Here is a 13,660-nt window from a genome sequence, read left to right on the forward strand (position 1 = left end):
TTAAAAAGGGAGTCACCATTTAAAGGATTAGTTTACCTCAAAATGTAAAATTCTGTTATAATACCCACCCTTATGTTATTTTTAACTTTTGTGATATTTTTGTTTTCTTTTCTATAATATTCATTGTATCTGTACACAATAAGACAAAAGTCCTCCCTGGGGTAGAAGGAATAGAATATTACAACTGAGAATTGAATGTTCTCTATTGCGGCAACGGTCTTTAAACATTATGTGGTAGTTAAAATTTCAAGCACTCCAAGCAGTGTCCTGTGTTGTGACATACTTTCTTCATCTAAAACTATTTTAAACAGTTTTTTTTTTTTTTTGTATACTGTAATGGTTAAACCTTTAAAATACAGTTCTATTCCTTAACATTAATTAAAAACATTAGTTAGCATGAACTAACAATGAACAATCATTTTACAACACAGTTGGTTTATGTAAATGTTTACACACTGTAAGGCATTTTTAACATTATATGTTGCATGTGCTAAAATAACAATTGTTAATGCAATATGATTTTTTTATCAATTATAATTTTACAGCATATATTTGTCTTGGTTCATATTATTGTTCATTGTTAGTTCACGATACCTAATGCATTTACTAATGTTAAAGGAATAGTTCACCCAAAAGTTCTCTCATTATTTACTTACCTGATGCCATCTTAGATGTGTATGACTTTCTTCTTCAGCAGAACACAAATGAAGAGTTTTAGACGAAGATAAACATACACTTTCCCTCATGCATTCATGCATTTTTTTGAAGGAATATTCCAGGTTTAATACAAGTTAAGGTCAATCGACAGCATTTGTGGCATAATGTTGATTACCACAAAAATAATTTGTTGATTCACTTCTCCTTTTTTCTTTAAGTAAAGCAACAATTGAGGTTACCATGAGACTAACAAAAACAAAAGTTAATGGGGCCAATTTAAAGAGTTGGAGAGTTTAAAGGCAGAAATGTGAAGCTTATAATTTTATAAAAGGTTGTTTTAGGGTTTACAGTGTTACATCGTCATGGCAACAAAGTTGGTTATAACTTTTTCACAGAAAAGGTTATTAAATGAATGTATCACACTAAAATCATGAACATGCATATTGATAAGTCTTGTTGTTACTTTTAAAATAGTGAGTATTTTAATGTTTATGGATTGGCACCCATTCAATTCCCTATTATGTGCTTCCCTTGAACCCAGATTTTTTTCTTTTTTTGAAGTCGAAAATTATTTTTGTAGTAATCAACTTTGTTCCATAAATGCTGTTGATCAAGCTTAACTTTTACTGAACCTGGAATATTCTTTAAACCTAACATCTTCATGAGGGGAAAACTATTTTTGGAAATTTTTTTGTTTTTATTTTTTGGTCATCTACAGAGCATATTTTAGGTGCTTTTAAATAATGTTTTAAAGTTTTTAAAATGTTCACACCGGTAGGGCCCATTTTCATGATTTTGTCTTGGGCCTCACAAACCCATGGTATGGCCCTGATTATATCTACCATACAAAAATGCTCAAAGGCAATACTGATCATTTATCAATTAAGTCCATTTATCAATAAAAAACTAATTTGTTTGTTTATTTAAATATTCATGCATGAATGTGTTGATTTATTTGTTCATTAAATTATTTCACATTTATTTATTTAGAAGGAGGTTTCGTCCCCAACGCCACAGTCTCAGTCTCTATGCAACAACAAAAAAAATCCCTCGAGCTCAGCCGTACCAGCAGAGTGCGCCAGTTCAAACTCCACCGAGTTTACGCGCGCACTGGATCCTCTGCGCCTGCGTACTGGCCGCGCGCAATCTTCCTTCCTCGCAGGATCAAACTGCTCCTCTTCCGCGAAACGCCGAGCCGACAATGGCACAACTGGTGGGACCTCTTCGCAAAGAGCTTGCCGACTCTCTTTCCTCCTGTCGGGTGTTGGTGGTCGGTGCGGGAGGCATCGGCTGCGAGCTGCTGAAAAACCTGGTCCTCACCGGTTTTAAGAATATTGAAGTGGTAAGTCGGAGAAAGGTGGACTCTCTTTGTGCTGGATGCTTAAGGCCCCATTATCACCCGACCCCCGTTTATAAGCACCTACAATGAAAAAGAGGCACAAAACAAGAGTCATGCGTTATACTGGTGCATTTTGTTTTTCAGTAGGGGTTTTCTGCTGCAGGTGCAAACGTAGACGTATAGAACTTCCTTTTCGCGCCATGTTCTGTGGCGTTCAACAGTCGGTTAACATGGTAACAATGGTTTTCTTAACAGTGCGTTCACACCAGAAGCGGCGAGAGCGTCAAATTAGTGGCGGATTTTTTTTTTATTTGTGCAAAAGAGCTCCTAACCAGTGTTGGGTAAGTTACTCTAAAAAAGTAATTAATTACTAACCACTAATTACATTTACATTGTAATTAGTTTACTAATTACTCTGTATGAAAAGTAATTGCTTATTACTAATTATTTTATAAAACCCTTATCAACCTCGACCAGATGAAAAAGGATAGACTTGAAATTGTTCTTTTAATTCTTTCAAACAGCGTTACATTAGAAAACATATTTTAAGATTAGATATTCAATTTAGATTTTAAATTCACTGTTGTTTTATATAGAATTGTTCTATAGTCTTTACAGTATTTAATACAATTACATCAGAATGTACTTTAAAAAATTTTCAATGAAAAAAGTAATTTAATTATAGTAATTACTTAGTAATGCATTACACCCAACACTGCTCCTAACTTTCTATTGGACACCACGGTGTTAAAGAAATTAAAATGTCAAGAAATTGAACCAGTTTCTATTAAACAACATACCAGCTTGTTATAATTTTAGAGCAGTAACAATGATGAAAATGAAAGAAGAAAAAAAAACAATAGTTGCAACAATTGCATTTTTGGTGGAAATTGGTTATCAAGTCAAATTTTGTGTGGGATTTTTACCAGCTGAATGAAATAACATGAAAATCAGAGTTAAGAAAAAGCCTTTATAAAGGAAGTAATACATTTGAACTGTAAATATGCTTGTTTAAATGGCGTATAGACCATGCATTCGGTTTATAAGACATGGAGTTGCAACAAGATGGAAACATTAAATGTTCAATGTTATCATGGTGAATTTTCTTTTTTTTTAGACTGATACCAGCTTGTAGCATTTGTTTGTCATTGATCTTTCCTGTTTACAGATCGACTTGGACACCATTGATGTAAGCAACCTCAATAGACAATTCCTGTTTCAGAAGAAACATGTTGGGAAGTCCAAAGCTCAGGTAAATGGCACAACAAACTTCAAGCCATGTATTAATGAATTACATGTATATGTCAGATGCCAATGATTTTTCAATGTGTTTTAGGTTGCCAAAGAAAGCGTGCTTAGGTTTTGCCCTTCTGCGAATATCACTGCCTACCATGACAGCATCATGAAGTGAGTGAAATCACTTAAACTAAATTAATGGTCATGGAGATTATTATAGTGAATATTCATAAAATATCTTATTCATTAGAAATTTCTGTTTGTGAGTGAGTCTTCTAAATATAAAATCTTTTAAAAAATCCTATTCAATAATCATGAACAATTTGAGAATTCAAGGAAATTAAATGGTCAAAAAGTGTGAGAAATTGTATAAATTATTATATAAATGATAAAACTGATTATCAGTATATCAGTTTGTGTGTTTCAAGAGTTCCTTTGGTCTTTAGCTGCTATTTCACTTATATTTTTAAGAGACCATTAAATAAATCTACCATCAAAATGTTTGATGGCTCTCTTGTTTTCTCTTTATGTTTTTATATCTGTTACAGCCCTGATTACAATGTGGAATTCTTCCGGAATTTCCAACTTGTCATGAATGCTTTGGATAATAGAGGTATGTATTGTTCACTGAAGACAGACTTCTGTGAATGTGAGTACTATTTTTGTTCCAACTAAATTAGAATGTTGCCTCCACTGATTGTTATTCTGTTGTCCTTGCAGCGGCCAGAAATCACGTCAACAGGATGTGTTTGGCTGCAGACATTCCCCTCATTGAGAGTGGCACAGCGGGGTATCTGGGACAGGTTACAGTTATCAAGAAGGCAAGGCACATGTGTTAAAACAACAGTCAATTTGTAGACAAATATTGTCCTCTTCAAGGTTAAGAGTGAAAAAAGCTTTGGTTTAACCCTTGTGCATCAATTTAAAAAAGTTACTCGGAGGTCCTTAGAGGACAAAAATGTTTGTGTCAAAACTGCCAGGTCTATCAATGCATGCATAATATAGAATTCATGATTTTATGCTTTAATGGCACTGGAATCAAATATTGCAGTTTAATGGGGACATTTTTGTCCTTAAGGTCCTGAGTGTAACTAATTTGTGTATTATAAGAACACCTTTGGCAAAATGTATGACGTTGGCATTAACAGCCAAAATGATCAAAAAATGAAAGACAAAAATATCCCAAAGGTTGCACAAGGAATAATGTTTTGGATAGGTGTTTGTGAATAACAGTTTTCACATTTGGAAAATTTCCAATTCACAGGGTCAGACAGAATGCTACGAGTGCCAGCCGAAACCTACACAGAAAACCTTCCCAGGGTGCACCATTCGCAACACGCCCTCTGAACCCATTCACTGCATCGTGTGGGCCAAATACCTCTTCAAGTAAGTGTTCTCCAATATTCATTTGGAATAACAAATTAATATTGTTTCTTATTAAATTAACACTTTATGTGAATGCTTAGAAAGTATTGGCTTTTTTTATTATTGTTGAGCTATTCTAATTATTGTCCACTGGAAGTAATTGGCATAACCCATGACATGCCTTGGTAATTTGCCTTTACAGTCAGCTTTTTGGCGAGGAGGATGCAGATCAGGAGGTTTCGCCTGACACAGCAGACCCCGAGGCCACCTGTGAGTAGCTGCACAATAACACCTGCTCATTTTATCATTTAGTTTCTAGTTTCTGCTTAAAAATACATGCAGTATAAATGTAGGGTTTGGTTTATCAGTGAAAGTAGCTTTTCTATATGGTTGGAAACTTTATATTTGACAAGTTCTGTTCGTATTGCAAGTGGACTAAATGTTCAGCATGTTGTGGTTTAGACCTTGTTTACACCTGGTATTAAGATTCGTCTCGTATGATCCGTTCACATGTGATCAGGTAAGACTCATCGCTGTTTACACCTGGTTGTTAAATGCATCTTCTTTGACCCCTTGTGTTCGGATTTGAAAGGGGGGGGCTCTGATTTCATGACGGCACTGTCGGTGTTGCCTCAGATTATTATCAGATTATAAACTGCAAAAAAGTCATAAGACAAGGAATGTGTGAAAAAATAAAGGTGTGTTATTTCTCCCAGATGCGGCTGAAATTTTATCAAATCCCAGACTCAACATTTCCAGAAGAAAACTGAAGAAGATTTGTGAAGCTCTCATGATTATGTTTCCGCTTGTTTAATTTTCCAATCGGACGGTTATTTCCTTTTAAAGCTGCCCGTAACCAGCAAAGTTTGAACTCTTGTTTAAGTACAGCGGTTGATTGACAGGTATGGGGTGGTGCTTCACTGCTGCCGGGATGCCTACAGGACAGATTAGCGTTCACAACTCAAATCCGATGTGGTCACGTGTTTTTGACCACATTCATATGTGATTTTTGTGATTCCGATCACGAAACGTTTCGACCCCATTTAGACCTGTTTTTAGCACTGAACACATATGATCGGATCACCCGAAATGCATCTTAATACCTGGTGTAAACAGGTTCTTGGTGTTAGTACCATTTTTGTTGGAAAGTGAAGTTTGATGATCACAGGGAACCCTGCAGAAGCAGCAGCCAAAGCTACAGCCTCCGACCAGGATGGAGATATCAAAAGAGTGTCCACTAAAGAATGGGCTCGCTCCACAGGCTATGATCCTGTTAAACTCTTCAATAAGGTAAGTTAAAAACCTACCAATGCCACAAAATTATAACAATTAGACTATTTTCACTTGACTTTTTATTAAACTCAGAAAACATATTGTAGAAGTGGTCTAAATTGATTTTGTTCTACTTTGTGTTTCAGCTTTTTAAAGACGACATCATGTATTTGTTGACCATGGATAAGTTGTGGAAAAAGAGGAAAGCCCCAGTTCCTCTGGACTGGACAGAAATCCAGCAGCATGGTGAGTTTTTGTTAAGAATGGGAGCGTGGGCACTTTTGCTCACATGTGATTGGTCATATAAACACTTAGACTTGTAATCATAACAATGGCCATAAATGTAAATTACTTTTGTTAATATACAGTGAGAAAAATAAGTATTTGAACACCCTGCTATTTTGCAAGTTCTCCCACTTGGAAATCATGGAGGGGTCTGAAATTGTCATCGTAGGTGCATGTCCATTGTGAGAGACATAATCTAAAAAAAAAAATCCAGAAATCACAATATATGATTTTTTTAACTATTTATTTGTATGATACAGCTGAAAATAAGTATTTGAACACCTGTCTATCAGCTAGAATTCTGACCCTCAAAGACCTGTTAGTCTGCCTTTAAAATGTCCACCTCCACTCCATTTATTATCCTAAATTAGATGCACCTGTTTGAGGTCGTTAGCTGCATAAAGACACCTGTCCACCCCATACAATCAGTAAGAATCCAACTACTAACATGGCCAAGACCAAAGAGCTGTCCAAAGACAGTAGAGACAAAATTGTACACCTCCACAAGGCTGGAAAGGGCTACAGGGAAATTGCCAAGCAGCTTGGAGAAAAAAGGTCCACTGTTGGAGCAATCATTAGAAAATGGAAGAAGCTAAACATGACTGTCAATCTCCCTTGGACTGGGGCTCCATGAAAGATCTCACCTCGTGGGGTCTCAATGATCCTAAGAAAGGTGAGAAATCAGCCCAGAACTACACGGGAGGAGCTGGTCAATGACCTGAAAAGAGCTGGGACCATCGTTTCCAAGGTTACTGTTGGTAATACACTAAGACGTCATGGTTTGAAATCATGCATGGCACGGAAGGTTCCCCTGCTTAAACCAGCACATGTCAAGGCCCGTCTTAAGTTTGCCAATGACCATTTGGATGATCCAGAGGAGTCATGGGAGAAAGTCATGTGGTCAGATGAGACCAAAATAGAACTTTTGGTCATAATTCCACTAACTGTGTTTGGAGGAAGGAGAATGATGAGTACCATCCCAAGAACACCATCCCTACTGTGAAGCATGGGGGTGGTAGCATCATGCTTTGGGGGTGTTTTTCTGCACATGGGACAGGGCTGACTGCACTGTATTAAGGAGAGGATGACCGGGGCCATGTATTGCGAGATTTTGGGGAACAACCTCCTTCCCTCAGTTAGAGCATTGAAGATGGGTCGAGGCTGGGTCTTCCAACATGACAATGACCTGAAGCACACAGCCAGGATAACCAAGGAGTGGCTCTGTAAGAAGCATATCAAGGTTCTGGCGTGGCCTAGCCAGTCTCCAGACCTAAACCCAATAGAGAATCTTTGGGGGAGCTCAAACTCTGTGTTTCTCAGCGACAGCCCAGAAACCTGACTGATCTAGAGAAGATCTGTGTGGAGGAGTGGGCCAAAATCCCTCCTGCAGTGTGTGCAAACCTGGTGAAAAACTACAGGAAACGTTTGACCTCTGTAATTGCAAACAAAGGCTACTGTACCAAATATTAACATTGATTTTCTCAGGTGTTCAAATACTTATTTGCAGCTGTATCATACAAATAAATAGTTAAAAAATCATACATTGTGATTTCTGGATTTTTTTAAAAAAATGTCTCTCACAGTGGACATGCACCTACGATGACAATTTCAGACCCCTCCATGATTTCTAAGTGGGAGAACTTGCAAAATAGCAGGGTGTTCAAATACTTATTTTCCTCACTGTATGTGTGTATGTGTAATAGTAAGTTCTCAGGAGGTGGCCTGTGGCACAGGTCTGAAGGACCAGCAGGTGTTGGGTGTTCAGGGTTACACTCAGCTCTTCCAACACAGTGTAGAAACCCTCCGATCTCAGTTGATAGAGAAGGGTGACGATGCAGAGCTAGTTTGGGACAAGGTGAGTGTAAACCATGGGGGGAAAAAAGAAAAGTGAAACTTAAAAATATACTTGGCATGTCTCATTTTATTTTGAAACTTAACATATATTACGATTGGGGTTTTCAAATCCTAACCCCCCTAAAATGTTGTTTAGGCCTATATAAAACGATGCTCTTAGGATTCTTTTGAAAGTACCTCATTGGACCAGTACAAGCCAGTTATGTGTGCAGAATGATGTGAACACATTAAATGCTGTAATAAGAAATGCTGTTTATAAATTTATGATGAGACTTATGGACTCGCAAAATGAAATTATAATTGTTTTTATATGGCCTGACCAGAGCAGTACTAGGTACAGTTCGCTGCTTTGGAGGCACTGGAGAAATTGTTTATATGGATTATAGTAATCCTTTGTTTTTATCTGTCTGTCTGTCTTCTTTGTATGTTTCTTATGGACCTTTTTTTTGAGTCTGAAATAAAATAAAATAATAGCCAAGTGAGTAATAAATAAGATGCCAAAAAATATCTTTAAAGAAACAGCAGTACAATCTGGCAACATATTTAAAGTTTGATCAGGTATTGCCTTCTAGTGTTTAATTATCAAAATCAATCATATTTCAGGCTTTGGAGAAATTTACCAATGATGATCAATAACCTTAAATTCTGTCTGACAGACTCATTGGGCAATGTGTCATACAGGTTTGTGATTAACGGCTATAAATAGTTCTATTAATAATAGATTTGATTTGCTCACATTTCTTATATTATCAGCGAGCATCAGAATATGATTCTTCCAATACCCATTATTTAACTATGTATTCTACTGTTCCTAAAGAAAAAGTTACCGGCCAATCGGCGGATTGATACCTCAAAATCTGGTATTGTTTCTCCCTCAAAATACCACGTCTACTGAGCCAGAATATTTGAATTACAGAGGTGGAGCTACTCTACGCGCACTCTGAGCTAGAGCAGGGAGATTTCATAAAAGAGCCCCCTATATTTGAAAGCGCACCTCGTGACATTAGCAGGATCTACTTTTGACATTAGCCATAGATCTACTGTCTATTAAGCTGGACAATGGTCTAATTTTTATTCATCTTCACAATACATTTTAATTGTTTTTATTTTACTTGGTGAATTTATCATCATTGTCTGCTCCTCCCCAGATATGCTCTGGTGCCCCCCAGTTTGAAAAGTGTGGCATTAGATATTTATGTTCTAGATATTGGTATATAACAACAGACAAGAGAATAGTTGTATTATATCAGCCATACAACTGAAATATCTATAGCGTTATAACCATATTTTAGTATTTTAATTTCTACTGTGTGCACAATCTTTAAAAACAATGAAACCAGGTGTTTGTGTAAAACCCTTTTTTTGTGTGTCAATATTTTTAGGACAACACTTCAGCCATGGACTTCGTAACGTCGGCCGCAAACTTGCGCATGCACGTATTCAGTATGAACATGAAAAGCCGCTTTGATATCAAATGTAAGTGTTTGGAAACTTGTTTTGTCAGTGCGCTTACATTTACTTTCATTTACTTATTTTTTAATTTTTAAAAGCAAGAAACATACTTGTAGCAGAGGATAGTGTGTACTGTTTATATAAAACAAATTGTGCTAAACAAATGCTCTTTTTTTTTTTTAAGTTATGGGAAAAAAAAATAACACCTGCTTAGGCCTATTAAAGATGTTTTAATACTAAATTGACTAAGAGCTTGTGGTATTTAAAAAAAAATAAAGCTTCAAATAAATGTTTCATTTTATTGTCATGTAACTCAAGAATTCTAGACACTTTAGCTATGAAATTCATGAATTCAGACTTTTATTTTGCAATAATATTGGTATTGCATTTAATGTGGCTTAAAACCATTGTTTCTTTTCAACTAGCCATGGCAGGGAACATCATTCCAGCAATAGCCACCACTAATGCGGTCATTGCCGGTCTCATTGTTCTGGAGGCGCTGAAAATTCTCAACTCCGATTTCGAGAAATGTCGCACAGTGAGCTTGCAGTAATGCTTCTACATATTGATCACACCTTTTGACAAGTGTGAACCAATTTGCATTATGTCCTGTGTAACCTGCAACACTTTTTCCCCCCTGTGGCTTAAGATGGTACTCAGCAATTGTTTTATCGCTTTTCATGTTTTTTCTCAAGATCTTTTTGAACAAGCAGCCCAACCCCAGGAAAAAGCTTCTGGTACCATGCGCACTGGACCCACCCAATTCAAACTGTTACGTGTGTGCCAGCAAACCTGAAGTCACAGTCAAACTGAACGTGAACAAGACCATTGTGTTAACTCTTCAGGACAAGGTAGTGACAGCCCCTAGAATCCACTACAAGTGTCTTGTTTTTGTTGGTTTTCACATTTTGAGGCTTTTCCACTGCACTGTATTACTTGACTCTGCTCGGTTTTTGAGGGTTTTCCACTTTGGATAGTATCTGGTACTTTTTTAGTACCACCTTTGTCGAGGTTCCAAGCAAGCTGAGCTGATACTAAATGTCATTTCAAAACCCTGCAGATCACTAATTGGTCAGAGAGAATCGTCACTACCAGCGTCACTGGATTTGCTACACGGGACATTAACCCGCTAGTTTTAAAGTTAGCAATAGCAGTATTATTTGTTCACGTGACTTTCGAATTGTAAAAAGAAATGGCTGTGTGCAAAACGATGCCGTGGTCAATAAAAGAGGTACAGACGTTCCTCTCATTAGTAGCCGAGGATCTATGACGATCAGCCTATAATCCCACCCACGTTGAGGCTGCACTAAACTGCAGTGGAAAAGCAAGCTCAGAAAAGTAAAGAGAGCAAAGTCAAGTCGAACCTTAACGTGCAGTGGAAAAGTGCCATTTGAGGGCTACAAATGAAGTAAAATTTGGAATACTGTATGCCAAGAAGTCTTTGAGTCTATTTGCACTTGGCCACTTCATGCGTTTTTACTGATTGGATTGCAATCTGATTGAAAAAGCTTATTCCATTTACTCCATTTACACGACCACATCAATGTGTCTCCGCCAAGTGGATGTAAATCCGATCTTCAATTCCTGCACTATATGCAAATAAAACGGTTCACTTCCGGGATTATGCTAATTCCGGGCAGTAAATTTAAAAGATGTACTTTTATTTTATTCCAAGTGAATTTGCCCAGCTCATGCTTTGTGTTTTACCCCTCTGGCCTTCTTGTAGGTAAGACACCGCTGCACTCATGTTAGTGTTAATTTTCAGTTTGATCAGCGATTTGCATCAAATAAATTAGGAAAAATGTTCTGTCTCTCCTACAACATGCATTAATCTCTTCCATTGTTATTATTTACTGCGTGACGCAAGCCCTATGCAAATATTCGGTGACTGTTGTTGTGTTTCTCATTTTTCCTATGCTGATGTAACGCTATTTGGGCATGGTAAAGTTTTCATATGTGCCTTGAACAGCCAGATGCATTTAGACTTGACCAGTTAATCTGGAATGCATTTAAAACCACCTTCTGAAGTGGTTTGAGCGATCGGATTGCAATCTGTCTCAAATGTGTTTCGGAGGCCATTTACACCTGGTCTTTTCATGATCGGATCAGTGAAAATGCACAAAGTGGCCAAGTGTAAACGGGGCCCTTTGTTTTCAATATAATGAAGCGGTTTGCTATTAATGTTGACTGGCATTTTCAGTGTTTTTTTACTGGTTTGTTAAATTGTTGGGTTTAGTAGACTGCCTCATCTTGAAACTGTGGTGTTACTTTTTCAGATATTGAAGGAAAAATTTGGCATGGTGGCGCCAGATGTGCAAATTGAAGATGGAAAAGGAACAATCCTCATCTCCTCAGAGGAGGGAGAGACTGAAGGTGTGAATTAAACTGGTGCATTTTACAACTCTGGGTCTAGAGGACATCATACCCTTTTAAGAAACCCTAGCTTTGTTTTAATGTTCCTGTGTTTTGTTTCTTTAGCAAACAATAACACATTTTTGGCTGACTTTGGGATTCGGAACGGGAGCCGTCTTCAAGTAGATGACTTCCTTCAGGATTACACGCTTTTGGTCAATATACTTCACAGGTTAGTGGTTGTCTATGAAGCTAGGAACTTCACTTTTTTTTTTTTTTCCAACTTGATCTTTAAAGTATTTATCTGGAATTAATTGTAGTGAGGAGTTAGAAAAGGATGTCGAGTTTGAAGTGGTGGGTGACGCCCCAGATAAGGCGCCAGTTCTAAGTGCCCCAGAGGAGGGGAAAAGCATTACCAATGGTAACAAAGATTCTGCCCAGCCTTCTACCTCATCTGAAGGTAAGGCAATCACAGGGAGCTGGCAAACTTTAGGCAAAACCTGCACTGACTTTAAGGAATGATACATAAGTCATCCCTTTTTGACGTTGCAATTAATGCATTTTCTCATTTTTACAGCAGCTGCAGAGGACGATGATGTCCTTATCGTAGACTCTGACGAAGAACCATCCTCAAGCACCATGGAAGCTTCCCAAGAGACAAGTAATCGCAAGAGGAAGCACCATGATGCTGAAATGGACGATGCTGCGTCTAAGCGCAAACGCCTTGACCAACAGCCAGTGGACGATGACGACGACATCATTGCTCTAGACTAGCATGACAATACAAATGTCCTTCTCCAATAGAGGATTTTCCTCCATTGTATTTTCATATGATTTATCTTACCAAACATGTAAATATATCTGTACAAAATGGTTCAAGCTCATTTGATGTCTTTTTGTCCTTTGTATTTTGAGAACAGAAAATTACTGCTTTGTAATTTGTGCTGTTAGGTTTTTCTCAGAAGGATAAAGTGCTGTTTAACTTTATTTATTTTTTACATTGAGTGTCTTCTGGTATATCAATGTGTCTCAGAAAAGCTGATAAAAATGGCTCCTGGTATTTCGGTGCATTTTATCATCTTTGAAAACCATATTTATTACAGTTTGTTTTTGCTGCCAACGTTTGGAATATTTAAGATCACCAAATCCTTTTACGGTAGCGCTGTATTACCAGTACTCGTGGACTTGTATATCATCTTGCATTACTTAAGTACCACAATGAAAAACAATTCAAATTAAATTGTAATTTTTTTTTTTTTAAAGAAAATTTACTTGATCAAGCATTTATATCCTTGTGTTTCATATTTATATTGTTTAATTCAAGAAGCCCTTGCCTCAGTTTTTGAGCAACTAAATAAAACTGGGTTTCATCACATTTTGAAAAGGGTTTCACCACAACGGTATTTACTTAAAAGTTGTCCAAATGGTCTATGGAATGGTATAATGTCCTAATTGCTCGTTGTTTACATTATAATGTTCAAATAAGCGTTAAGAACATTCTGCTCTAGATGTCAGAATTCACTGGTCACATGGTGTTTGTTGCCAGCCTGACTGATTTAGTTGTCAAGTCAATAACTTGAGTGAAATTTTCATTTATTCTGTGGGCCTACATGCATATTTGCTGGTGACTGCCAAAAGTTCCCCCTGAAACGTTCACACCAAACGCGCTTTTGCGTCCATCTGTGCTGTTTTTCTATGTAAACATGAGAGACTAAACGGACGTCTTTGACCGTTGCGCTGTTTCCAGCGGTTTTGGTTTTTTTTTCAGCGTGTCCCGCGATTTATTTTTTTATGTGAATGCTTTTAAGTTAAGCATTCAAACTAATATGGCATAAAAAAAATAGTAGT

The 13,660-nt window shown here is 37.2% G+C and overlaps 1 protein-coding gene across 1 annotated transcript; it reads left to right on the plus strand.

Annotated features, from left to right (window-relative positions):
* The first annotated feature begins 1,825 nt into the window (after positions 1–1,825).
* LOC127638247 (SUMO-activating enzyme subunit 2-like) lies at positions 1,826–13,180 on the plus strand. The gene is made up of 17 exons (XM_052119689.1): positions 1,826–1,999; positions 3,165–3,248; positions 3,333–3,403; positions 3,781–3,845; positions 3,953–4,053; positions 4,497–4,618; positions 4,800–4,867; positions 5,766–5,887; positions 6,016–6,115; positions 7,858–8,009; positions 9,391–9,484; positions 9,886–9,998; positions 10,156–10,311; positions 11,737–11,833; positions 11,939–12,044; positions 12,133–12,272; positions 12,390–13,180. The coding sequence occupies exons 1-17, from the start codon at positions 1,859–1,861 to the stop codon at positions 12,584–12,586; spliced, it is 1,929 nt and encodes a 642-aa protein (XP_051975649.1). The 5' UTR covers positions 1,826–1,858; the 3' UTR covers positions 12,587–13,180.
* Positions 13,181–13,660: the final 480 nt, after the last annotated feature.

The sequence above is a fragment of the Xyrauchen texanus genome, chromosome 46 (genome assembly GCF_025860055.1).
Source record: "Xyrauchen texanus isolate HMW12.3.18 chromosome 46, RBS_HiC_50CHRs, whole genome shotgun sequence".
In the NCBI taxonomy this organism is placed as follows: Eukaryota; Metazoa; Chordata; class Actinopteri; order Cypriniformes; family Catostomidae; genus Xyrauchen; species Xyrauchen texanus.